General features: G+C 38.6%; 1 protein-coding gene across 7 annotated transcripts in view; it reads left to right on the plus strand.

Annotated features, from left to right (window-relative positions):
• ALMS1 (ALMS1 centrosome and basal body associated protein) overlaps positions 1-27436 on the plus strand; it is a 72586-nt gene that overhangs the window by 15039 nt on the left and 30111 nt on the right. For 6 of the 7 annotated variants that reach the window (XM_072861665.1, XM_072861666.1, XM_072861669.1 and 3 more), the window contains exons 3-8: positions 525-720; positions 11147-11264; positions 12619-14842; positions 18090-18249; positions 19895-21145; positions 21785-21915. In XM_072861665.1, coding sequence (XP_072717766.1) covers positions 525-720; positions 11147-11264; positions 12619-14842; positions 18090-18249; positions 19895-21145; positions 21785-21915 — 4080 coding nt within the window. Of the gene's footprint in view, positions 1-201; positions 302-524; positions 721-11146; positions 11265-12618; positions 14843-18089; positions 18250-19894; positions 21146-21784; positions 21916-27436 lie in introns of all 7 variants that reach the window. The other variant, XM_072861668.1, reaches the window with a different exon arrangement.

Raw genomic sequence — 27436 nt, forward strand, 5'->3', positions numbered from 1 at the left:
TGGCTAGGATTCGCAGGCATTATCTGTGTGAACTCAGAATTTCTGTAACTACAAACTTGCTTTAAAGACAAATCAGACTTTGTTCTGCTTGTTACTCCCCAGTTGTACAATGCAAACCATGGTTAGTACGCAGTGTCAGGAACTGTATTGGCCCAGCATCCTACTGAAGTATTTGTCCTTATCAAGATTTTTCTTTTGAAGTGAGAGATTTCATTCTGGTTTGGAAAAAGTCTTCTGCAGTGGCAGGATCTGGAGATGGAGCTCAGTTTCAGACAAGTGATGGAAGGCTGGTGATCAGATGGTGAGCGATGACAACTTAGGCAGTAGTGAGAACTGACTGTGGACTTCAGCAGTTCATAGTGCATCATAATTCTTTTACATTAAAAACTGAGTATTTGTACAGGAAATACAATTCAGAAGCAATAATTCCATTGTTTCACAACTTAGTCTTTATTGCCTTTGGGAATATGTCTTGTAAAACTTTCTTGATGCTTGAGCACTTTTTTCTCCCTGCCTGTTCTTAGGGAATTGAGTCGTGGTATCAACTTCCAGCAGAAGTGGATGCCAGCCATTTAACTGCTGCCTCGGAGATGAAGCTTGGCCTGACTTGTGATAGAAATGACCTGACGGAGTTCCCTACGCTAGAGGAAGGAGTGTTGCCTTCAGCAGAAGCATCTAGAAGGCAGTCTCCTGGAGATACAGCACATGGCTTACTGCTGAGTATGTTCAAAGCTGCCTTTTGTTTAACTGCGAACAATTAGGATTTTACTTTTCCTTTTAAATCAATCCCTAACCTGGATTTGACTTCTTTTAGTGAGAACTGGTGTTTACGAAATACTTTCTTGTAATTTTATTGTCAAAGCCCATCTTCAAAATGACATGGAGGGCCTGTGTACCTTCCCTGGATCTTTTAACAAGTGAACTGATTATCTTTAGTCTCAGGCAAAACTGTAGTCTTGTTTTTCTTCAGAATTAATACCTGAGTAAAGTTAGAAATGTTTTGGGTTCTGTCTAGGTGAGGTGGTAGTTCTCAGTGTCCTTAAAATCTGTATTAATTTGTTAGTCAAAAATCTTGGTTAATTTCAAAATAGTAGATAGGATAGCAGATATAATTGTATTGATAGCATGAAAAACTGTTTGATAAGAGCGTTTGCATGCTTGCACCCCTTTCTCATGTATTCAGACTACTGTGTACTGCTTCTATGTTTCACTGCTTCTTATAGAATTTCTTTATAGACAAAGTAATCTCCAAATACAGTTTTAAAAGGTTTTCAATAGCTCTTTGAAAAGGTGACTTATAAGTATTACTGCTCCTTAATTAATCAGTATACATATTCCTTTTCAGATAACAGGAAAAATTGAGGAATTAGAGCTAGAAGTACTGTACTGCTGCAAGATTTAACCCAAACTATCCAGATAAAGGGATTTGCTTATGTAGGAAGTTAGCATAACAAAGGCTACATGGAAGGGGAAGGTGGTAATTATTTACAAAATGTCTAAGTAAGTTGATGTTTACCCACTTTCACCACTGCACTCACAAGCACCAACTCGTTTGTTTTTTTGTTTGTTTTTTTTTTCCCAAGTGGTCTAGCTTGCCTGTAACACAGCGGCCTATGTATTCTAGCTATCAAGTCCTGGGGTGGTGCTTTGCTGTAGCCTGCTGTCCTGTTGGACTCACAGAAGAAGGAGCTGTGTATATCAAATGCAGCAACCTTGTTGTCATCCTCCCGTTGTCAGAGCACAGGACCTTCTGCTAATGAGTCCTCTGTTCTGGTGCTTAAAGACAAGTTTATACACACATTCTTACTTCATATCAATATTAATATCTTTGTTACAAGTCCTGACATTTCTCTTTGGGTTTGGATAATACCCATACTGGAATGTACCACGTTAATATGGCTATTGATTCTTTCCAGTATATTGGGTATCTGGGCCTCAGAATGCTTTTTCAATTGGTGTGCCATCTTCAGTGTTGTTAATCATAGTGCTAAGATGTGAAAACCCATGTGAAGCGTATTGGTGTATTACAAGTGTTATCATTAACAATGCAATTTGAAATACAAAAAAACCTGTGGGGTGTTAAAAACCTCATTGTAATACAGCTGTGAGCATCCTTTAAGAATAATACACCGGTGGTGAATAGTTAGGGTTTCTGCATCACTTAATCGTAATAGCTGTTGGTTTTCTAATGTAATATAAATTTTCTGACTTGGTGTTTCCTCGTACTTTAGCTTCTTGTTCTATTTATTGTGATTCACCAGTAAGGTTGTTCCAGCCATACTAATCCCAGTGTAGCACTCTTCCACATTACATAATTCTGATTAGCTAATGCATGATATGGGTGGACACTGTATATGTTTCATCCTCGATATATACAGGAAGGATGTTACTGTTTTTTCCACGCGGGGTTCAGTTTTCTGATGTGATCCCCACCAGGCTGGATACAGGAAAAGAACATGCATGCAGCTGTTTCCAGTATCATAGGTGAGAGACACATTAGCTGCTAATTGGTGCTTGCATGCAAGTAGTTGTTGCTACATTCAAGTACAGCATTCTTCAGGCCATATTCACGTAGGACAGATTAATTTGTTATAATTCCATTTTTCATAACATGTTTTTAGCTCTATTAATACACCATTAGGGATGCATCAAGCTCTCACTTTATGTATCTGAAGTGACTGATGGATTATTTTTGCTAATGCTACTGGGGTTTGTGCATCTATTATTTGGCAGTCATCTTTATTTTTGACATAAAATATCCTGGTTTTTATTTCTCCTAATGACCTGGTTGTATTCTGTTCCATGCCTGGAATTTACACCAATCTAGACACTTTTTTTGGTTTTCTCTCCGCCCTGCGCAACCCCCTTCCTCCGTGTCTGTTCAGATTATTTATATTTTTGTGGCAATAAACCACTACTTACAGTGTTGAATATTCTATTAGTAGTCCTTATTGCTACCACTTGCATTTGGATGCAATTTATATTACTGGCAGTAATATTTTCCAGCTCTAATACCTCTGCTTTAGAAAAGCTAAGCGTTTCTATTGCTTCCTTTCACATCTAATCATCACAGTTTAGTTAAAGATTGGTTTGAGAAGTTCTAAGGTTTAATATTTCAACTTTATCCGTTCTTGGTTACATTCATTTTCATCCATGTGGAGTCAGAGTATTCTGGTCAATTCTGGTGGTATAATTTTTAGTCCGCTGGTAGTACATCTTTGGAAAAGAAAACTTCTCTTTACAACACAGCATTATTCTCTGCATTTTAAGACACAAACCACATTACTGATTCTTTGTAATAATTTCTGATAATCCTCAAAATGGTGGAAACGGAGACGCTGACCTTTTTCACTCATTGCTATTAATCATAGGAAACACATCTGTCCCCAACAAGATAAACTTGTTTCCCTTGGAAATAAAGCCAACTTTTATCAGATCCATTTTTCTTCATTACCTTTATTTGCTCATATTTTCCTCTTGTTTTTTAACTTCAAGCTTCAGCTGTGGCAATTAATCTGTAAAGAATTGTATCTTTCCCTTTTTGTATGTGTGCATTTAATGAAACCAAAACCAGCAAAAGCAGAACTAAGCAATGTATATTTAACTATACTCATACGGCCGAAGTAGTTTACTTTCTCTTCTGTGCTATCTATGGAAGACAAAATTAGCCAAGACTGTTATCGATAGCTGTTTTAGTTACCCAAGCTAGAACATTTCCTTGCTTGCCTTACTTTAGTTGTGTTATTTCCATTTATTGCATTTCTGCTTCCTTACGCATCCAAGTTACTATGCTAAGCAACTGTTCACCAGACCCCCAGACATGATTGTTATCCATTGGTTCCACTCTTAAAGTAGCAGTTGGTGCATTTAGGTGTAGATTTCTCTCCCTCCCCCCCCCAGCTCTTAAATGCTAACATCACATTCTATCATGCACTGTATGTCAACTTTTGACTTTCAAACTCTCAATTCCAACTGAATTGTTAATTTTTCCTGAGCAAACGTTTGTGTACGTGTACTGTAACTTACTGTTACGTCATCTGTTAACTTCTTCCCTGCTGATAACACTTGTTTTTCTTTCTTCTTTACTTTTATGATACCCCACCTAGACTCCTTTTATGCATATACTTGCACACACTTCCTTGGAAACGCATAACTTAAAAATGCTGTTACTAAGCCCAAAGTGTTTCTTTTTGTATTAATATCCCTTAGAGGATCACTCTGCAAAATCAAGTGTTACCCCGCCCATTAGGTTATTATATTTGTGACTCACTTTTCCAGGATGTAACTGAAATTGCTGAATAAAGGTGCTTCTAAAGTTGCTTTCACTACGCCATTGGGCTACATTTTTTCACAAACAAACAGAATTATTGTAGGCAAATAACATGATTGTTTGTGATATTTTAAAATAAACCTGCATTGCTTCCAGTTAACTGCAAGTTCAACTTGCGATTTACCATTCCTGTACCTGCTTGTGTAATCTTACTTGTATGTAGGTTGCTTTTGGGGTTTTTGTTTGTTCTGAAGTTAAACAACTGCTTAAGGGGATGGAGCTGAAATTGCCTTGGGAATAGCCTCGTACACATTCATGGCAACTCCTGAAGGTTTTATGAGTTTGGCTGTTATTACAATGTGCAGCTCTTGCTCATTTTCCTCAGTTTTTGTGGCTATTTTGATAATGCTTTGATCCATCCTTTGTGAAGGAGCCTATAAGGGGAGAGGGAACATCTCTGTCTGGTGGATCTGGATGAGAGGTTCTGGTTCATACCGAACCCCTCTGAGGCCCAAGGCCCAATGCCTTCCACTGTAGGTCTCGCACTGATGGCTGCAGCTATCCCTTCTGTCTCCTGTTACGCTTTCTTCAAAGACCAAATTCAGTTTTGGTCACTTGGATTATCTGGTTCAAAAAATGGCTGTTTCTTTGCTTGAACCTCTTGTTTAACTTGTTCAGGGATTCTCTTGGATGTGGTTCTCTGTTAACTTTATGGTGGTGAATCTATGTGGATTTCCATGAAGAAAAACAAGACAGAAGATGACTTCTATCTGTAAAGGCAGAATCTGGGACGAGGTTGGCTTCGGTAGAGGTAATACATCTGCTGAAGGAACTTTTAAAATCCTGTGTGTGATACAAAAGCATAAAAGAGGAAACCAGCACTTTTTTTGGTTTCTTAGAAACTTCAGGTAATTTACTGGAAATCCCAAACATTTGCCAATACAGAGGTAACATGTTGCTTTTAGTCTACAGTGAACACTAAGCCCTGTCCTTTGCTGCCCTAAGCCCTTTTTTATTTTTATTAAGACAACGTGTTAGGAAGATGAAGTGAGGTTCTCTTCTAGCGTAACAACACAGGCAGACAAGCTTGGTATGGCTGAATTAATTGCTGGCTGCTGTGGATTTGGAACTACTTCTGAGATGTTTTTGAAGAGGTTTTCTCCTTTATGAAACAAAAAGCACTCTTGGCTATCTCATGTTTGGGCCTACAGACAGCTTTGTAATTAAAAGCCATGTGTGCATCACAGTGAGTTGCTATCTGGCTAGAGTTGGTTAATATTGAATAAAACCCCATTTTTTTTGTTTTGCCATGTAGGAAATTCAGGTTTAAGACAGATATTAAAAAGTGGAAGGACATGGTAGGTTAGGCATGCTTCATCTTTGCCTACATCCTCTGTATAGGATTGTTGTATTTAGTATATTTTATAGCATTTTGTCCACATTGTTGTGGTTTGCAGAACTGGAATACATTTCATCAAGAAAAATTTCCTGATATTTGTCAAAGTGTGCTTTTTAAATGCAACTGGAATTAAAGAGAAAGCATAAGGCTTTTTAATATGATACAAAGATGTAAGAATTCTGTGTTCTGCTGGTATTTTATTTGTTGCTCTCTAGTGAGCGTGCCAGTAGCTACAGCCTTTTTGTACAGCACTTAAATTTTCAGATATGAGAGGAAAGGTGAGAGGGAAGGGAGCAACATAAGCTATAATACTAATTTATTCCTTCTTCTCTTCAAAAAGTCTTTTGAATTTCATTTTGGGGGGGGAATCACAATGACAGTTGTATTGAAATTGCTCCTGCTACATTGTGGAACAGATTGACAAAGCCAAGAAGGTTTTGTTTTTGTTTTGCCTTCCTTTTTTATCTTCCACAAATGGCAATTTGACTCTGGCATTCAGAATTGTCAGCAGGCTGCAAGATAAAGTAGCATGCCCAGCTTTGCTTGTTCAGTGAATTCAACTGTGAGGAAGCTTTTGACCTTCAGAGCGACAGCGGGAAGAATTACTGTTTTGACACAAGATGCTCGAAGAGTGTTGTACTGACGTCACTTGCTGCTTTAAGCATCGAGCACCTGCTTCTCTGCCTGCAAAACCTAGGTTATGTCTGAGCGTAATGAGCCCCTAAATCATCGTAAGCATCCAAAATATGATAGCGATGATCTTTCTGCCTCCTGAGGGAAATAAGTTACTGAAAACATTCGAGTTCATGTGCTGTACGATTAGAAAACATTCAAAGAAGCCAGAGGAGGTAGAACATGTGACATGCTGGAGTTATATTCTATATATATAAAAAAATTAGTTTTGTAGCCCCAGTTAAATGTCATCTATTGAACTCCATAAGGGTGCTTTTACAGGTCACCTCTGCAGGTTGCTGCAAGGGGCAAGCTGGAAGAGAGGGTTTCCACCGAGGATGTGGCTGCAGTGAATCTTGACTATTATCTTTCCTCCTTTTGTGGTTTTTTTTTTTTTCTGTTCCCTTTTTTCCTCACTCTTCTTTCCTGGCTTTGTCAGTCATCTGCTGCTTCAAGTCAGTGATCACCACCACAGTTCCTCCGACTGGAAACCTCTGGGGAAGGTAGGGTACTGTCAGCCTAAGGCAGATGACTGCTACATGGCAAAACCACAGCGCTCTCTGGAGAAGTCGGGGGAGCAAGACTGCCTGAAATGGAGGCTAGTCTGAGGGTACAGTTTTGCGGTATATTTAGTCAGCTAAAGTCTGCTACTGAAAAGGAAGAATCTGACTTTTCCTTGTCCTGCACACTTGTTCCCGCTGCATCCCTTCTGCTACACCTACCATGTGGATTGGTGCAATCAGATCAGCTTGTGTTCAGACTGAAATGTAATGGTAGGGTTGGAAATGGAGAGGGTTACATTTCAGCTGGATCAGAGTTCTCTTGCCTGTGCAAAAAAAGGAGGGAGAAACACGTCTCTGGGCTGGGGTGGAGAGATTAGGTCTGTCCCTTCTTGCTGAGGTGTAGTCTTACTGCTTCAAGTGGAGATGGAGAACCTGGGGGCTCTCGTTCTGGACTACATGTAAGAAGTTGAGGGGGGAGGGAAGAGCAAAGTGAAGCAAAACTTACTTGTGCTGTTCAAATATCTGTTGAAGCCATTAATGATCTATCTAAACGGCCCTGCACGTTTTGTAGAAAGCCAGCTATGTTGTTGTATCATGTTGATGCACTCGGAAGTGTCTTATTTGTCACCTAGGTTTGCATAGCTTCAGTGTTTTACGTTGGATTCTTGTTATATATAATCTGAACTGAAATGCTCAATGACCAATTTTCTGTTCTTGCATATGTACATAGAAATGTAATCAAGTCACCCTTAATCTTCTCTTTGATTATACGAAACAGATTTAGTTCCAGGAGGCTCTTGTGATGAGGCATGTTTCTTTGTATCATGATGTTTCTTTGTATCATTGAATCTTTTAGCTGTTTTCTCTAATCCTGCTGTGATATTTACAAATATGGAGTTATCGTCATCAGAACCTGCAAATACCATTTCACTAGTAGTTTCAGTAAAAGGTTGGAAAGAATAGTCCTTGTTACTACTTATTCACTATTCTTCTTTTTATATATATACAAAACTTGCTTGCTGTTTTGGATACGGTATTGCAGTGGCCTCCTGTCAGCGGTTTGTTTGTCACGAGCTCAAGTCCTCATCCACATCGTTGCTTTTTAAGGCAGTCCTTGACTCTGTTAGATTTGCTGGGGTGCTTTGTTCCCACCGACGTATGGCTGGACTTCAGTTATACTAAAACTTGTATCCTTTGCCATGCTGTGATGCCAGGTGACCCAGACTGCCCTGTATCAATGGTCTGTGCAGTGAGGTATTTATTGCTTGGCAAATAGCTGCCTTATCTGTGTGCCTCCTCTGTAAGAATTTAGGGATTTCTGAAGTCTCAAATAGAGCGGGGACAAGAACGGCTCTTGAAGGGACTGGCTAGGTACATACCCATGCAGTGAGGATGTCCTGTTTATAATTCTGCTTGGAGAATGCTAAATAATTTTTCATCTGTTTGAGTGCTGGGTTGACTTTCTTAATACAAATGTTGAATGGTACTTAAATTTTTGTTGATATAGTATGTCTTTAAAGCACTGATTTATCAGCCAAATGTTGTGACTTATATTGTGTATGTGTATATATATGTGTATATGCACATTCATTTTATCAATACATGTGTAGATGCATTAAAATTGTTTGGCAGGATCTATTTTTGAGCATTTGATAGCTCTTTTTTTTTTTTCCCCCAATTATTTTTGGTGCCCTCCCTCAGACTTTTTTGTTTCTTCATTTACAAAGACAGCGCACCCAGTCTTTATTGTATGGAAAAGCTTTTCCTTTAATCACTCCTGATTTTCAGTTTAGCTTGAAAACACATTTTCATTCAAAGTGAAGAAGTTAAGCTGAAAATCAGGAAAGCTTATTTTCCTCTTCTATTGTATGAATAAAAATGAGATGTCAGTTCTGAAAACATAAAGCGTATCATGATGTGAGATGACAAGTCTAATTCAATAACGGCAATTACTATTGCCTTTGTTCACTAATATAATTTTAAAGGTAAAACAAGATTTGGGAGGAAAAAAAGTACATCTAACACAGCTAAGATATTTTAGATTCCAATTTGCTTAATATTTCTCAAAATATGTGGTTTTGCATCTTTAATGCAATTCTGTATCCAAGCTAACTATGGTTAATCTACTCAGTATTTTCAAGTATAACAACAAAAAATTGTTTGAGTAAATGTACACTAAACAGAATAAATGTTTGAGTAAATGCATTGTAAATACTGTCTACTCCCAGTTAGTGCTTGGGAATAAGGAGTCTAATGTGCAAGCTGTATTTGGTTCTAAGTCAGTATCAGCCACTGAAAGCAAACCTCTTTGTTTTCTGTAAAGTACATTTTAAATAAATGCTAAGGAGATTACAGTGAATTAGATCAGTCTCTTGTTCCATGATTTTAAATCATGATTCAAATTGTGATTAAAATCACATAAGTACCAATCAGTCTGGTACATTAGACCACAGTCTTGGTTGTGCCCTATAATAAACAGAGCCCTGAGGTGCTGTTATATTATAAATTAGATATCCCTGACCTTGTTCCTTATTTTCTTGGCTCCTGCTCCCTCTGTGCTGATGCTGCCATTTTCTCCTCTGCTTTTTTTACACTTCCATGTGTGTTACAATTATTTTTTCATCCAGCTTTGCACAGGTGCTTACCAGTCTACATTGAAGCCTCTTCTGAATGGCTCCTCTTGTCAAGTTGCTTGGGAGTAGCTATTCATACCTATTTTTTGAAGATACATGTAATTTCCTTTCCTATAAACTTCCAAAAAAGCAGGTGGCTTTTTTTTAACTTTTCATTCATGTTTGGTATTGCAAATAGTGAAGACGAAAGCGAAGTGGAGTGGTGACTGGTGCAATGCATTTATCTAATAAAGTAACGGGGAGAATTTATCTTTAAAGAGGTACTGGGTGCTAGAAAAACAAAGACTCCCCACTTAAGTTGCTGTAGCATGTTTGTGCCATCTGTACTACAGATGCTAAAGTATAAATTTGGCTTCCTCTAGGAGCCGTTAGGCTGGCCATGTGGTGGAGACAGCTGCCGAGATAGAAGGGAATCTTTGAAACTGTATAGCAATCGTATTATTATTTTTCTAGCTGCTGATGGGGTGGGACTAGGGGGCATCCAAATTTTGAGCCAGCTTTGCTGTGTGATGTAGAATTATTTCTAGCCTTATAATTATCCTCTCACTACACAGAGTTCTAAAGTAATTTAAAAAAAGTTAATTGGAAGTATTAAATTAAAAATGAATCAGAAAGGTTGTCCATCAGAGTGGCTGGATATCACTCATCAGGTGATGTCATACAGGCTGTAGAAAGCCTCAGGATAAAGCTGATGTAATGTAAACTTGATTCTTTGTATGTAATGGTCATCAATGGTCATATCTGATGTGATTATGCTTCTGTAAGTGACACAGGGTATAGCTTGTCTGAGATGGTTGAAAACTAATGAACCTAAATTAAATGACTGTGAATTCTGGTTCTGAAAGTCGTACTCTTGACGACAAATAGCTTTTTTTCTTTTAAAAAATGCTTACTTATTAAAGGATTGGACGTAAGTTTTTTTGCATCCATGAAAATGTGTATGTAGTCATTTACACTCATCAGGTACAGCTTAGAGTTGTTTTTATTCTTGTGGTATAAAACATTTCCGTTTGTTTTTGTAAGCAGTCAACTGAAAAAAGAAGTGCCAACTACCTCAAAGAACAAAGAAATATATGATAGAAACTAAAATTTATTGCTACAGTAGTAGACAGTGATACTAGTATAGTTGTGATGACTAAGCTTTATTATTACTTGCATCTTGAAACCCTAAAGAAGAAAAACTATGCAGCCTTTGCTATAATCAAAATTTATGGGAAAACTGGAGACTGGGAAAGGCATCAGTGGGGATTCTTGGCTTTTAAAGAAGTAAATGGTGATCTGGGTAGAAGCCCTGTGGACGTTCTCCGATGTGTACAGAGTGCATAGAAATCACGAGGGGAGGTGCTCACTAGTGAGTGGGAAAGGATAGGGATGTGCGCAAAAAGAAGTTTAAGGTTAAGAGGGTAAGTTAGAGATGTCAGTGTCATGTAGCATTTCAAGACTGACGAGAAGAAATCTGAATTTGATAACGTGATAAGAAAGCTGAATTGGATACATGAGGGAACATGCTTCCGCAGAGGATTTAAATGAGATTTAAATGATGGGATTACATCATTTTCACTGCAGTTGGCATGTTTTTGAATTTTGAAGGCTCTATTAGTTGGCAGAGCAGTTTAAAGAGGGATTGTCTGGCAAGCTTTTATTACTGTGTTATTGTTATTTTTAACAGACATTCAGGACAGTCAATTCCCTGCCTGTCATCCACTGCTGATGTGTTCAACACAAGGCCAAAGACTTTCAGATGAGACACTTCTCCAGCAATCAGAAATGGATTTTATTCCCTTAAGGTAGGATAAAGTTACCTGGTGTTATGACAGAATGCAAACCTTTTTTCCTGAGTGGTCATGAATTATCCTACATTTGATAATTAATAATTAGAGTTTTATGGTCACAGAAATAAGACAAAGGTGTGGTTTACTCTTTGTTTGTTTTGTATAGAGGAAGGCATTGTCAGAGTTCTACTCAACTTTTTATTTTGCCTGCAAAAGAGTTTGAACAAGGGAAAACCAGAACAAGCCTCTTCTGAACTTGTCATCCTTAATGTACCTGAAGAAAATGGGAAAATGAGGAACTTCACCCTCTCAGACATCGTTTTAGCTTTCTTGGACTCTGAAATAAACTTAATGAAATTTTGGGGACAAAAATCAGATACAACTTGTATTTACAGTAGTAAATACATGCATACATATACATGTAATAATATTGTGGTTTGTATGTACTGGAGTAATATATGTTATGTGTAATTTAGAATACATATTTTTATACAAAGTATGAATACATAAAGAAATAGCTATTTCAGTAAAAGTCTTTGTCCAAGCCTTCATTTCAAGGTGTGACAAATGATTCCTTTTGTACAAAGAAGGCAAGAAATCCTCTGCCCTTTATTAAAAAGATGAAAAAAAGAAAGTGTGCGTGTAAACACACATATTTACAGTGTCATTGATGTTTAGGCTTCCTTGTACTTCTTTTGGTGTGACAGGAGACAGATTTGTTCCCTGATGTGAAACACTGTGACTTCGCTTTGTGGATCAGAACTTAGTTCCACCAGAGCCAGTGATCTGCTTGCATGGAGTCATATTAATTGGGGTTTGATGATCATTTTCATATAAAATAAATATTAATTCAAAATACACAATACAAATACTAGAAGTTTATAGGAATTTGTTGCTTGTGTTCCTCTGAGACCTGTCTTACGTTATATTCTTTAAAGAAATGATTGGTATAATGAAACTGAAGTAGGTGACTTATATTAAAAAAAAAACAAACCAAAACCAAAACACACGCAAATTTATATATGTGTGTAAGCAACTCCTGTATTTTATTTAACTAATAAACATCCTGTTAGTAAAAAAAACTTCAGTCCTAAATAGGTTGAAAAATATGGACATACTAAGTAGAAACTAATATTATTTTCAAACCTTCATTTTATAGGGCAGTAGGGCTTTTTGATATTGCTTGGACTTTCTTTACATTTCTTCACATTTTGGGCTGTTTAGGGGATGTATTTATGTGTATGTTGCTAAACCCCAGTTATTTGTTTGAGTGAAGTTCTACTTTTGCCTCTTATATTAAAGCAGAGAATATGGATGTTGAAATAAAAAATATGATCAGAAATTCACTTATTTTTCTTGCCTCCTATAGAGGAGTCCCTGATGTTTCTGGTGTGTCTGAGGAGTGTTCAGCGCCTTCGCACATCCGTGAAGCTGTGCCACTGACAGACGCAGAATCTCCCTCTGGTGCACCCAGTGACTGCTTTACTTTGTCCCAGCATCCTCTTCTGTTCGGACATGTGGAACCCTGCGATGCCAGTTGTAGTGGTTGTTTGCCTCGGCAAACCTCTTTTTCTGGACAGCTACTTGTGAACAAGGAGGCAAGTGAAGACTGTAAAAATGATGCTAATGAGAAGGCATTGATTCCCCAAACAAGTGACAATTTAGCAAACTCCACTTCAAAGGTGATGCTAACCAAGGCAAGTAGACTGAACCAAATGGAAGCTTCTCTTGCAAAGCAGACCTGTAGTACGTGTGTGAAAGACGAACGTTTCTCCCGCGACAGAAACGTACCAGCTACTGTTTTTGAGCTTTCAGAGAAAGAAAAAGGGTTATTGAGGCATGATGAGTTCTCATCTTCAGAAAACTCCTCTTGTAAAACAGCACTGACTAAGAATTCAGAAAAAAGGGAAAGAGAGATGCAAAAGGAAAAGGTAAAAATGACTGAGAGTGAGTCAGAAGGGTGCATGAGGCAGCTGGAGAAAGAAAAGAAGGTTCCTGAGCTTGATTTGTCTAATAATTTATCTGATGATTTGAGGAAAGACAATTGTAAAAATTCAGATGCACAGGATGTTCTTTCTGTAAAGAATTCTGAAACAGATGAAGGAATGTCGAAGGAACATGGAGTGGATTTAAATGGCTCTGAAAGCTTGAAGTTTGTGGCTGTTGCTGAGGAACGCCAGGGAGCTTTCCTAGATCATCATCAGAAACAACTACCTCCTGCACTGAGATTTGAGAAAGAGGAGTTTATCCCTACTGTGACAAGCACTAGTGATTGTGCACCTAAACAACTAGTTGTGACTGATGTGGAAGCTCCTTCTTCATGCAGTGACGATGCCCCAGTGGAAGTAGAACCTGGAGTAAGCCGGAGTGAATTAACTATTTCAGATTTTTCCATAGAAAGGGGACATAAAGTTACAGGCATTTCCCCTTCCTTTAATCTTGTAGGTGATGGCTCATTCTCTGTACACTTCGCTCGTCCAAGCTATCAGTCTACTCCAGGGATACTTCTAAAGAAAAATGCTAAGGCAGAAGAACCTGGTGTCCTTGTGATCAAATCGGATATTCAGGCCTCTCCTTCATGCTTAAACGAGGAAACTTCGGGGAACTCATCTGCCAGTACACCTGTATCTGTTGAGAAGCAACATTCACTCCAATGTGCTCAGAAAGAAAACCACGAACATTTTGAGTCCTTAAAATTGAAATATCCCCACACTGGAAGAATTCAGTCTCTCCCATCGCTTAGTTTCATGGAGAAGGTAGGGGCTTGGAACGTGAGCCAGCCAGAGGAGGTATCTGATGCAGTGACCTCATGTGACCCCGGTGGAGTTTCTCCTAGAAGAAAAGCCTACAGTGCAATTGCCAGTTCTTCAAACAATATTTTATCAATACAAAAAAGCAGTAGAGACCCCAAAGATTATGTTGCTTCTTCCTCTAGAGAGACAGGTTCCCTGGGAAGTTTGCGTTTTCATAATAAAAACTTACTGCTTGTCCACCCTCTTACTAGATCTCAGTCTGACAATGCAGTAAATGTTTCCAGTAGGAACATGTCCTTGGTTGAAGTTATTCCACCAGCAAACTCAACAGAGGCAGTGCAGCCTCTAGAAGAAAAAATTAATGTTTTAGGAGTGTCTGAAAATAGTTTAGGAGGCTCCATGATACACAAGGTTACAGCTGAGATTGTTTCTGGATCTAGTGGTGAAGATGCAGAAGGTAATAGTACAGGACAGAGTTCAGACCCAAATGTTTTTGTTTCCAGTGAAGGACTTGCTCAGCTCCTCAGAGAGGATGGAAACACTCCGACTGATGACCATAAGAATTGTGATGCTCTTGAAAATCATAGACAGTCTCACAACCTAGGTATTCCTACTGGCCGTGTCAGCATGGACAATTATGGTGATATTTCCCCAGATAGTTTGAATCTTCCTGTTAGTTCTGGGGAAAGTAGCCAGGGGGGCTTGGGCTCTGCAGGGTGCTCTTCAGTGGTTTCCAGGCACTTCTTCACCAGTGGAAAAGATGATAACTTCATCCCTGTTGGAGCAACTTCTTTGGAAACTCCAGTGAAAGAAGAGCTTAATATTGAAGAAAGGATCCCAGTAAGTTAGTTTCTAACAAAAATTTGTAACTCTTATTTACCTTTTGATTATGAAGAGATCCGAGTACACTCGGCTGTCATAGAATGAGTAGGACAGAAGTGCAGAAGGTATCACAGGAACGAGACACTAGCATGCTTATTGTTTCCGATACCCAGCCATGTTGGGAATCTGCCATGCGATAGTTATTCTTCTAGAAATACTAGCAAATGTGTGTTTTATGTAAGCCTAAAAAAATCTTAAAGGACTCTTTATAACTGATTCTAATTTTAAACTCTGGTTTCAGAGTTATCCCTCCCCCCCCCCACTGTTCTTTTAGGAGATTGTGGTAGGGCCTACATCACTACAGACTAAATTAAGTGGTTTTACACTGGTCTGTGCTACTGGTGAATTTCATTCATGATATGACTTCAGCTTATCTTAAATACAGAAGTGAAAGAGAGAACTTTTAGGTAATATTTAACGTGGGCAAAGAAAGGATTGGATATGCAAAAGATTTTTTTGTTTTTTCCAGGTATAGATGATAGTATCACGGTAACAGAATGCAAGAGAAATGTAAAGATTGGTGGCTGATGGTGGTGGAACATAAAGGACGTAAGAACAGGACATAGTGTTAGTGATAAAAAGTGAAATCTGTTTGATAAAAGACTTGTAAATAAATTGATTGTAGCTCTTTTAGCAGAGCATTGATAAGCCATTTCTGATCTTCCAGATTCTTTCAAAAGATCAGGTTATAATTATCCAAACATGAGGTTGAGACTCAACTGCTGACTAAGGAAATGCTAGGCTGCAGAAGAGAGAGATGAACTTCACACACCCACGGATCTGCAATAATAGCAAAACCAACACAGAACTCCTTGGCAAATCAAATTGCTTTTTTTCCTATAAATACTGTTTCTGCTTGTTCACTTTGTTCCAGTATCTAAGGGATAAATTCTTGATTCTTTGTATATTGCTCATAAAGGATGTTCGAAGCCTCTGCATACCTTTCCTCCTTTATATCTTATTTGGCTAATGCAGATTCCTTTCCTCCCTTCCCCATTTTAGGATGGTTGGTGAGAATGGAGGGCAGATTGTGGCAGCCATGTTAACTATACTAATAGCTGTCAAGTGTTAGAGAAAATTAAATGCAGATTTATGTTAATGATAAACATGTAATTATCTTCTGAGTAAGTGGCTGTTCCTCTCACAAGATGACTCCTATAATCATTAGGTCTTTGGAACTGTGTTTTAGAAGCACTCTTCTTTGAGTTGTCTCTGCAAATACATGTTGAAACAAATATAAATATTGTAGGGAGGATATTTTTAAATGAAATTCATGAGATGTAAAGGTTGTCTGTTACCTCCTCTTTTTTTTATGACTATAATTAGGCATGTTCTCCATCCCTAGTTCTGAGGAATTGTGTTCTCATAAATCACTGACAAGGTAAAGGAGATTAGGTCACATATATGGCTATTAATATGCAGGTTTATAATAAAATCATAGGAAATAGAGTTGGCTAAGATCTATAAGGTAATTTATTTCATTTTGTTGCCTAGTTTATGACATAGTATAGATGAGTTGAAATTAACTTGCCCCTACAGGTGATTAAGTCAAGGCCAATTTTGTGTTTGTGGGTTTTTTTTTTTCCCTGCATATAATGTCTGTATGTAAACTTAGATGCTCTGTTTAAAGGGAAGAAATTACTGTCTCAGGAGATCCTAGACAGCCTTTGGTAGGCTCTTACCTCCATGAGACTCCTCCAGCTTTCAAAATGTGTTAATACAAGGAATGATGTTGTATGTGTCTGAATTGACAGTCTCCAGGAGTTGCACAGAGAGAGTTGGTCTCATCCTCATTACATTTTTATCTAGTATATCGCAGAGTTTTAGGTTTTGAGTATGATTTTTGTTTGGCTTCTGTAAACTAACTGCTTTGTTTTATGTTGATGAATTTATACTTGGATAGCAATTTATATATATGTGTGGTATACAAATAGTGCTTGTGTGTATTTGTTCTGTACTTATGGAAAAGGGAAAGACGTGCATGTTATGCTGTCTTTACTAAGAAGGGGTTATTGCTTTAGCAGCGCTAGTAAAACTAAGTCTTGGTTGTACACAGAATTTGTACACTTGAGTAGCCTACGTTTTATAGACTTAAACTAGTGCACTAGATTGTATCCAGAAATGGTTTCATAGCCAGGGAGTTTTTGAGGTACTGCTGAAATCTGTTCATTGCATGCTAGGCCACTGAGTAGATGGGCAATTATGTATTAGACTACCTGTGATTCTTCATAAAACTATCAACAGCAGAAAGTAATTCTACCCCTTGGCTAGCACAAGTTTATTCCCAACAGCAACGTCACAAAAGCTGTTCCATGATGTTTTTTAACCAGCTTTGACAAAAGGGTTCCCAACTATTTGCCTTGAAGACTAGCCCATATTGAACTTGTCCTGAGCAGTGAGGAACTTTCCTGCTGCCTAACTTGAATTTCAGAGTCTGATAATGTTTTCTGTGTAGCAATCATTTGGTGAGAAAAAGGTTTTTAAACCGAACCTTTGTGTTCTTCCAGCTGGCAAATGTCATTTTAAACAGGTGAGGTTGAAGCTTACCAATCTCCTCTGAAGTATCAGACTTCTTGCTCATGTGGTGTACAGAGCATGCATTTGAGTGAAAAGACTCCAAGCAGTTGGCTGTTGTCACAAGAACAAGATATGTGGCCTCTTCTTTGCTGACCTTTTCTATCGTTTCTGGATCCTGTGGAAAGGGCTGGGCACTGGTTTGGTGGTAGCAGGCTACTACCAGTTGCAATCTTTGGCACGTGATGAAGGAAAGGTACCAGGAAGGCACCAGGAAAAAACTGTTGGTGAGCGCAAGCACAAGCCATCACCACCAGAACAGTTCTTGCAACTTATTTCTGAATTGCTGCCAAACATAAATCAAATGAGGAATAGATTGCAGGATATGTCGGTTGTTCTGCTGGGCTGCACGTGGCTTGTGAGGTGCTTGTTATGTAGGCCTAGTCCTACTAGCTAGAAAAAAAGCTTGTCACTCATGGTCTGAAGAATAGAATAAGCTGGAGATGTTGTCTCATATGTGACTGCTTTAGTGTTTTGGGTGAAGTGTTAGTGCGAGTTGAACATGACTGAGGCTTAAGTTGTTTTAAAACAAGTTGTTTGAGTTTAAGGTGATGCAGAAAACATGCAACTTCAGAATCCATTTGCATTCTGTAAGAGTGCCATACGTGTAACTTATTTCTTCTTTTGCCAGCTATATCTTCGCAACCTTGGCATTGATCAGTCACCTGGAACTATATTGTCGCCGTTTGTACCCCGAGGACCGATCAGGGAAGTTGAATTTTCCCCTTCAGAGCTTAGAACGCTGAAGGACTCCACTGACACGCTGACGAGGACCGCTCCACAGCCACAAGGTATGGGGAAGGAAGACCTTGTGTTGTGCAAGCCTTAGAGAACACAGAACTTCAGATTGACCTGTGAGGTTGCTCTTGTCCTGGTAGTGTGAAGTGTGTTTCTTCTCATGTGATGATGCTCTGTTTCATTCATATGGGTTGATCTTCTCCCATCTGAAATGTGAGATATTTGGCATTGGAAAAGTAAGCATTAAAACCTATGAAAACGTGCCTTCTCACTAAGGAGTCATGGCTATGTGGCATCTTCTAGCCATTTCAGTGGCATTTTATCTTTTTTTTTCTTTATTTCTATTTTTACAAGAGTTCTTAAGAAGGAGATGTTTTGTGTCTGAAGGTTAAAGAAGGGTTACCAGACTTTTTCTTCCTGTGAGAGAAATAAGTCTTGGTTTCTCTTTCTTTCTGAGACTTCTTGGTGTGTTCAGTGTGACAAAACATCATATGCATTTTATAACTGACCAGATTGGTTCATAAATCCATCCATCTCAACATAAAAAAAAAATCAATACGACCTTAACAAGTGTTGAGTCATTTCTATGTGAAGAACAGAGTGTGCTCAGTTAGGGTTAAGATGTTCCTCAGTGGCATGCCCATATAGTGTGTCATTAAAATGTGAAAATGTGCATTGCAACTACTTCAAATGTGTATTTTCCTTAGCATATTCTGCTTTGGCATTTGCATCTTGTACCCAGTGGGGAAGAGCAGATCTGAAGGCTCTTCACAAGTACCTGCCTATCTGAATATCTTTGTACCTTTGAATATCTGTGACTTCAAGAATCCTGCACTGACCTGTCTTTCTAACCAGAAGTGATTAAATGCATCTCTTCTTATTTTCTTTTATTATTTTTTCCTTCTTTAAGCATTGTGGGAGACTTGGCAACTGAAACAACTTGACAGTCGGTACAGGGGCAGAGTTGTCCTCAATAGACATACTATTCAACTGGGCTCTGGACTGCTTAGTGTATTTGAAAATATCAGTGGTTGGGCCATGAAACAAAATTGCATTTGAAACAAATAAAATAGCTGTTGGCAGGCATACTTGGGACCTGACTCTTCACTGTTGTGTGTACCTGCCCACATGGATTTAAGAACAGCGTTTGCACTTAAGTTTGGCTTTTTTTTTTTCTTTTTTAAGCAATTAAGTGTTATATATCCAAATGCTAAAAGTGCATCTTGTCTGCTTTTGGACCTTTCTAACCAGCAGTGGAAAACAAGCTTATCCATAGTGTGTCCTTTGCCTTTTTCCAAACGGATATTTTGGAAATACTGCCCCACAGCCTTTCTGTTTCTTGCGGGGATACTTTTGTAATCCAAGTGTTCATTTGGACATTCAAGCACCACTACATCATTTATCTAAGAACATTCATTTAAAATCTAGTCTAAGCATTTATTTAAAAGCAAGTTATTTAAGTCAAGTTCTGTAGTTTCTTTGATATATATCCAAAGTGGTCTAAGAGATTTCTTTTAGTAGACAATTCTCACAGAAGTCTTAGTTCAAGTTTCATTCTAAAAACAGTTTTCTAAATGTTTTCCAGTGTTTGAATTCTTCCCTCCCTTTACAAGCCTTCTAGTACAAGAAAAAGTAGTTTTTACTGATACAGCTGTTTTCTGGAGCCCCAAACTTCATGAATCTTCTGTTTCTTTGTAGGTCAATTGCTGTCAGCAGTTGAAATTACACAAACAAGTTTTAACTCCGGCACTTCCACTCTCAGTATGTCTATACCAATGAATTCAGAAGTTGGCTCTGATATTCTGTCACCTCGCGAACTCTCTCCCCACTTCTCAAGATCTTTTGGAGACAAACCAGTGAGTCAGCGCAGTATGTCATGCCACCAACTGGAGATAACTGCTCCGCTTTCCACACAACGGGAGGCAGAGTGTTCAGCTGTCTCCAAACTAGCTGAACCAAACCAGCAGCTGCAGACTGTTTCACCTGACTGCCATTCTGATAGAGAGGGTCCCATGCTTCTTGCAAAAAGTGTTCAGGATCTGCTAGCTAAAAATGAGTCAAAAGATGTGAATAGCAGCCCGCAGAGATGGACTGCCAGTTCTTTGGCTGGAGTTAAAAATGAAATGGGAGTTGACAGAGGATCACAAACTTCAAGTGTAGGTAGTAAGAGAAATGAGGGTCAAGAAAGTGATTCTTTGATTGGATCTGGTGCGTTGCAAGAAATACATAAGCTTTTGGCAGAAGCAGAGGCTATAGCTGGCAGGTGGTATGATCCTTTCTTTTCCACTGCCTCTTCTAGAGAAACTGGTGAGTCTTCCCCAGTGCTGATTAGAAAGGAGGATGGCCCCGAAGATTCCAGGTTAGTGAAAGTCAGTGTCCCTCAGTTTCAGAAGGTGCTGTCATGGGATCAGATGGCAACCCGAAGAAGTATGCAAGAAGAGGGGTCAGTAATAAAGCCTCTGAATAACACATGTAATTTAAGATGGGAAAATTCTTTTGATGTCAATTTACGCAATAGTGAAGAGATGATGAAGGAAATGACCAAAGAGTTCAGGACAGGAAAATCTGTAGGAAGGTCTGAGCCAGAAGGCTGTAGCAGTGTAACTACAGACAGAAATCAACCTGGTTTTGTGGGTCTTGCACAAAGCAATGGAAGTAGTGAAGTCAGCACTGGAAGTACTTCAGACTTGAAGAACTCTGAGGAAGAAGGGAATCCTTCTTCCTCAGAGCCTCTAGGCAGTGTCACTAATGTCGCAGGAGGCTTCCAGAGCATGTTGTCTAAAGCTAGTGTAGCTGGAAGCAAAGCAGGAGGCATGCGAGAGAGCAATGACAGTAGCAGTGGAGATTCGCTAGCTGCCTGTGTCAAAAACCTTCTGAGAAATGGATCGCCTGTGATACATGCAACACAAATTCTGAAGAGTGCGGATGAAGAGGAGAGGAAAGCACGAGGTAATAAAATGTCTCAGTTGTATTTTATCAAGTCTTGTGTTAGAATGGCAAATCTTTATTTAGGTATATGTTTAAGGGATTACTTTGAAATGAAGGGGTAGGGATGTAAGAGGACCTCTGAGGTCATCTCATCTGAGTCTGTTCCCCTGATCTTAAAGGTGTTTATATTATATTATTAATGACAAGCTGTAATGGGACAGGGCTTAAATGATAAGTTTTTTAGTCATCCCATGTAGTATGATAGAATGGGATAGAATTGGACTTTTCCAGTTTGGATACCTTTTTTTGCCTAACATTAACACGAGAAAGTGTTTTTTCCACGTAGCTATTAGGCATGTGCTAAGTTAAGAATTTGGGAAGGGATTATGTGAAAGAGTGTTGACCTGAGTCTGGGACTGTAAAGATGACAGAACCAGGAAACAGGTCTTGGATCCATCTTTCCAAATAAATGTTCAAAAGACCCATTTTAAATTGTATTCCTGGTCAGTCTGTCAGCTCTGGTATTTGATAGTGGTCTTTGTTCCCTCAGTCATGGTAGCTAGAAATGCAAAGTTTTGATTTTAAGTTATAAAACTGTTATCATACATGATGTGAGAAAATGGAAAGGGAACTGCTTTCTGTTTTATGTTCTTTGTGTAGCATGGGTGAAGCTAAAACTGGCCAGCCAATCTCAGGAATCTGTGTCAGACTTGAAAGAAGAGGACCAACAAAGAATAGAGGAAATAAAGGCAGAGCTGCTTCTGAGTGCCAAGAAATCTGCACTAGCCAAGGTACAAAACAGACAAACCAGCTGCTCTGGAGAAAATTTTTCAAGTGGGGGATAAATGCTATTGTCTTGCTTGTGATCTTAAAATGATGAATTATATTCCTGCAATATTTTTGAAGATTGGTGGCTAGACAGGAAGAGGGGGGTGCAAACTAATGAGAGCTCTGTTTAGTGGAGATGCGTGTGTCGGCTTAGTCAGTTCCTACGTATGTTTTGGGACCAGCCACAGCACATGCTTTTGTGGGTTCTTCAGGTTTTTGTTTTTCCCCAGATATCTTGGGGATATATTTTGTTAGATATCTTGGGTGAGGGAGGGTGGTTTGGGGTGGTGGTGGGTGACACACAACTGAAGATGTTCTGAAGGAAGGTATGAAGGACAGAGATGTGGTCAGTGATGACGTGATGGGAGAACTGGTGTTATTGTGGCGAGAAAGTGCACACAGCTCACAGTCCTTAATTGGCTTAATGAATTCTGCTTTTCACAAAATATTTATGCATGTGCTGACTGTGCCTTGTAAACTCCTTCCACAGAAGGAGGAGTTTACTGTACAATGCAGTATCATCTAGGTGATAGCAGTATTTGTTGTGTTATTTCCCATGGTTCTGAAATGTTTACAAAGGAGTGTGATTTTTATTGTTGGAAGGATGTTTCAGGGAATAAGGGAGTAAATTGTTCCTCCTTTGTGTTGACTGTATCAAAGGTAATGGGCTTCAAGTGCGAGGAAGAGTCATATTAGAAAAGAAACTCCTTAACAGTAAGGATGATGGGAGGAAGATTATGGAGTGTTAATCATAGTATGTTTTTAAGAAGAGCTTGGGCAAGTATCTATAAAGAATAATCTAAGTGTAGTTAATGATGACTTGGGGCAGGGATATAGACCAGATGAGCTTTCAGTCTCTTACAGCTCTATTCTTCTGTGAAAACTTGACATTGAATTGTTGTCATATTTTGCATATCTCCTTTGGAACATTTCTAGTTCATAAATTCCAATCTGGCTATACTATATATAAATATGTCTAAGCAGGAGTATATTACCTTCAGTATGACTTGAAATACCCATTTTCAGCATTCATCTGGTGTCCAGTCTAATTATGTCATGATTTCTAGGGGCTGTCCGTGTGTCCCAATATAGGGCACTATTTGTAGAGAGTATTTTAAGCAAAATAACAGACTGGAAAAATGTGGAGACGTTTGTATAGCATGAGTAGTGGATGGAGGATGTATTCATGTGTGCAGGATAGAGAACTCAGAGTTGGTGGAAGAGACACTGGATAATTAGGCAGAGCTAAAGGTTGGGGCAGTTTCTGAGGAGAATGTAGAAAATTTGCATTTGAAGATACAGTAATAATCTGTCCTTCATCTGGCGTTTCAGGCAAATGCCTTTAGCAATGTCCCTCTTTTCCTCCCTCTTTTCCTCCCTCTTTTCCTCCCTCTTTTCCTCCCTCTTTTCCTCCCTCTTTTCCTCCTGTAGACTGCCTGCCTTCCAGGAAAAGCAGTAGGGTTTTGTTTGTTTGTTTGAATTAAAAGCCTTGCATCAGCAAGAATGAAAAATAGTGTTTTAAGAGTAGTCCGTGTTTGTGTTTCTAGTTTCTTGGGCATGAACAGTGTTGAAATCAGCTTCCAAAAAACATCAGACCAAACTTCTCAGTTATTCATGTATTGATGTAATCTTTGACTGGGGAGCCTGGAAAAAAAAAAATTAACAATTTTATTTATTTTTAGAAATTCAGACAATTCTTAAAAAAGGAAAAAACCCCACAAATAGATTTTTGCTTCAATCTACTAATCAGAAACTAGAGGCCCTGAAGCTATTTTTTTTCCAACTTTTAGATTTTTTTTTTTAGATCACAGCTTAACTTGTTACAGACTGGAACCAAGTATTTTACCTTTATGTGATTCAGTGTCAGCTCTGAATTGTTTTATCCAAATTTAGAGTAAGAAAAAAAATTAATCATAGTTTTTCAAACCAAGATTCCAAGAAATTGCTTTAGGTCAACCACAACACTTTCTGCTTTGATCTTCAAAATATTTTTGCTTTACAATAGTTTTGAGATAAAAAATGGTTTTGAATTTGCAGAATGAAGGTGGCTGGGTTTTTTTGTTATACTTAAGATAAATGTGTTTTTCCTTCCAAGCAAAACAATATGTCATTGAAAAATACAGATTGTTGAGAACTATTTAACTGAAAAAATGCAGCCAGTTTTATTGCTGACAAATTAATCTACTATAAATTTAATGGAAACTGTTCTGTAAAATACCTGTTGAATTTATAGAGCAAAGCTGGCAATGCACTGACTTAAAAAGAACAGAACAAAGATTATGACAGGATATTTTCCTTCTACTAAACCTTAAAGACTGAGAAAGACAAACTGTTCCTAGCACTCATGCAAACAATTCTTTCGTCAGACCGTCATCTTTATTTAGTGCTCCTGATGCAGGCTTATGATGAGTGTTCTTTTTAGAAACTTCAGACTCTGCCTCTCGTTTTTATAGGTGACAACTCAAGAAATGTAATGTACCACCATGATATTTTATTGTTTCTTGCAGGAAGCAAGTGAAGCTTGTCTGTAAAAAGAAGAGAAAATGCAACAAAAGAGCAGGACAGCTTGGGAGAATTCTTCTCAGTGATCTTTTACTTCTAAAGATTGTTCCATCTTTTGAGATAGTCGAGTATCTGTTTGATAGCTGTTTGTCACTGGTGATGTGTTAACAGACGCTCTAAAAAAGAAGCATCATAATGATTTCTCAAGTTCTAGCTGAGCAGAGTGTTTAAGGAGGTGATTGGGACATATGCACATAAATGGGCTCCAAACATGTACTCAAGTGCTCAGCTGAATAGTGGCCCAAAAAAGGGAACATTCAATATGAGAATTTAATTTTAAAGAGGTATCTCTAATAGCAAGCAGTGCTCATGAATGTAACTCAGTGTCCTGGTTTCGGCTGGGATAGAGTTAATTTTCTTCCCAGTAGCTGGTATAGTGCTGTGTTTTGGATTTAGTATGAGAATAATGTTGATAACACACTGATGTTTTAGTTGTTGCTCAGTAATGTTTACACTGGTCAAGGACTTTTCAGCTTCCCATGCTCTGCCAGGTGCACAAGAAGCTGGGAAGGGGCACAGCCAAGAGAGTTGATCCAAACTGCCCAAAGGGCTGTTCCATACCATACGACGTCATGCTCAGTATAGAAACTGGGGGGAGTTGGCCGGAGGCAGGGATCGCTGCTTGGGGACTGGCTGGGCATTGGTTGGCGAGTGGTGAGTGGTTGCATCACTTGTTTTTTTTTCTTGGGTTTTGTCCGTCCATCCCCCCCCATTGTTTTCCTTTTCATTACAATTTCTTATTATTTTGTTTTATTTCAATTATTAAACTGTTCTTATCTCACCCCACGAGTTTTCTTACTTTTGCTCTTCTGATTCTCTCCCCCATCCCTCTGGCGGGCAGGGTGAGTGAGTGGTTGCATGGTGCTTAGTTGCCGACTGGCATTAAACCACAACACTCAGAATTTTATTTTCTTTGTTTTCTCTTCTGTAAAATTGACAAACCTTGCTTAGTGAATCTGTTTTCTGTACCCTCAATTCGTGGAGTCTTCCTGGTGATTTTATAGCTCTTCCATTACACAAGGAGAGAAATACTCTACGTACGCTGTTATGCTTTTATAATGAACACTAACACGTGACAGAACTGCTTAGGATAGGTGGCAAACATGGAACTTTGGACATAGAGGTTTTTTCTAAATTTCATACTGACTCCATGTGATGCTGACTCTTCCTAAAGGTCTTAATTGGCCATTCATGGAAAGAGAAAGTACAGTGCATTGGGCTTCTTTAGGAGGACAAGGAAACAAAGGCTGTGGATTTATTAACTCCAAATGTTTTGTAAAGGGGCCTAAGAAATGTGACGTTTCAGATTGTCCAGATAAGTTTCTTGTGAAACTTACGATAAGCTGATGGCACTCTTCTATAAACTTGTTTGTGATGAAGGGAGTCAGAGAGTTGCCAAGACATTCCTACAGATAGGTTACTGTTTGATGAATAATTTCTACATTTGTGGCCATACTGGTGTGGCTGTAGAGATCTGTTTTTTGCCTGAGCAGGTGAGTTGGTGGTAGAGTATTTATTCTTTTGATAGGCTTGAGGAGTTTAACCCTAGGATGGGTGATGCTCTTCAGTCATACAGAGCCATAGAATGCCATGAAAGTTGTTGAGATTAAGAAAAGCATATGAAAAGTCAATCCTAGGCTCCAGAAATCAGCCCTGTTACTGTTCTTCCACTGAAATAATTAGGGTCTTTCCAGATAAGAAGAATTTCAAGAATAAGAAACTGGGAAAAGCCAAAGACTTGTAGGTGGTCTTCTGTTCCAGGAGCATTGTCTTTCAAATTTAACCTTCTTGTGCCGTTTGTACGTGTACATGTGTTTTGGTCCCCCAGTTGAGATCGAGGGTTTTTGATCACTTGCTGTTAGATGTAAGTAAAGTTTCAGCATATTAAGAATTTTCCTTCTAGATTGAGGCCCTTATTACCCCACCTGAATTTTTATGGGTGCCAAATAGCTCTCTCTTGACTTACCTAAGAGTGTTCTCCCTTTGTACACTGTATTCTTCCACTATATGCTGTATTTTTCCACTCCTTGTACTTTCTCACTTTTTCAGGAAGTTCACTGAGTTGTAGCTATAAATTTGCACTGCAATCTCTTGTGGAACATATGCCATACAGATCTTTTTTGGAAAGATGACACATAACAAGCACAATAAAACATGTGAAAGCCTTGGGAAGATGAGTTTATAGCAACTTCTGTGCTTGCTTTCAGTAGTAGGAGTTGCTGTGTATTACTTCAGGCCATTGAACTGGTACCTGATTTAGGGAAGAGATCATCTCGGGAGCACCCCTACCCTGGCACAAGACTGCTCTCTGTCTTTGCATTCTTCTACAGTCCCTTCTTGTCCCTCATGGCTATAGGCAATACAGGAAGCCAAATAAAGTAGTTTACTTGCTTAGAATAGATAAGGCCACAGAAAAGTACTGCTTTGGAATAATAATCCAGACCTTGCTGAAATAGTTTCCTGCTAATGACATCTGGGATGTAGAAAGGATGGAAAATCTGTTGTGGAATACTTGTTTATACTTTGTGACCTACACCAAAAATGTTTTTGACTGATTTTTATTTCCAAATTCCAGCTAGCTGCTGAGGATGTAATCATCCAGGGACCTGCGTTGCACTTTATTAATGAAATGTACTCTGCTGTTTCCACAGTTGTTCCCATCAGTAGGAAAAAATATAGTCTAGATTTTTTTTTAAAATAAGCTTATCTGGCCCATCTGCATGGCAGTACATTTATCTCAGATTTGCTCTCTGCACCTCAATGAAAGTATTGTAATTTTTAATGACACTTAAATTAAGGAAGTGCAGATACTGATAAATGAATAAAATGATGTCCACACTTAAATTCTCTCTGCAGGAGGTTGGTGGCCTCTAGTTTCACATACACTAACGTGAGCTCTAATGATTTTGATGTAAGGTTTGG

This window comes from Ciconia boyciana, chromosome 5, assembly GCF_034638445.1.
Source record: "Ciconia boyciana chromosome 5, ASM3463844v1, whole genome shotgun sequence".
Classification (NCBI taxonomy): domain Eukaryota; kingdom Metazoa; phylum Chordata; class Aves; order Ciconiiformes; family Ciconiidae; genus Ciconia; species Ciconia boyciana.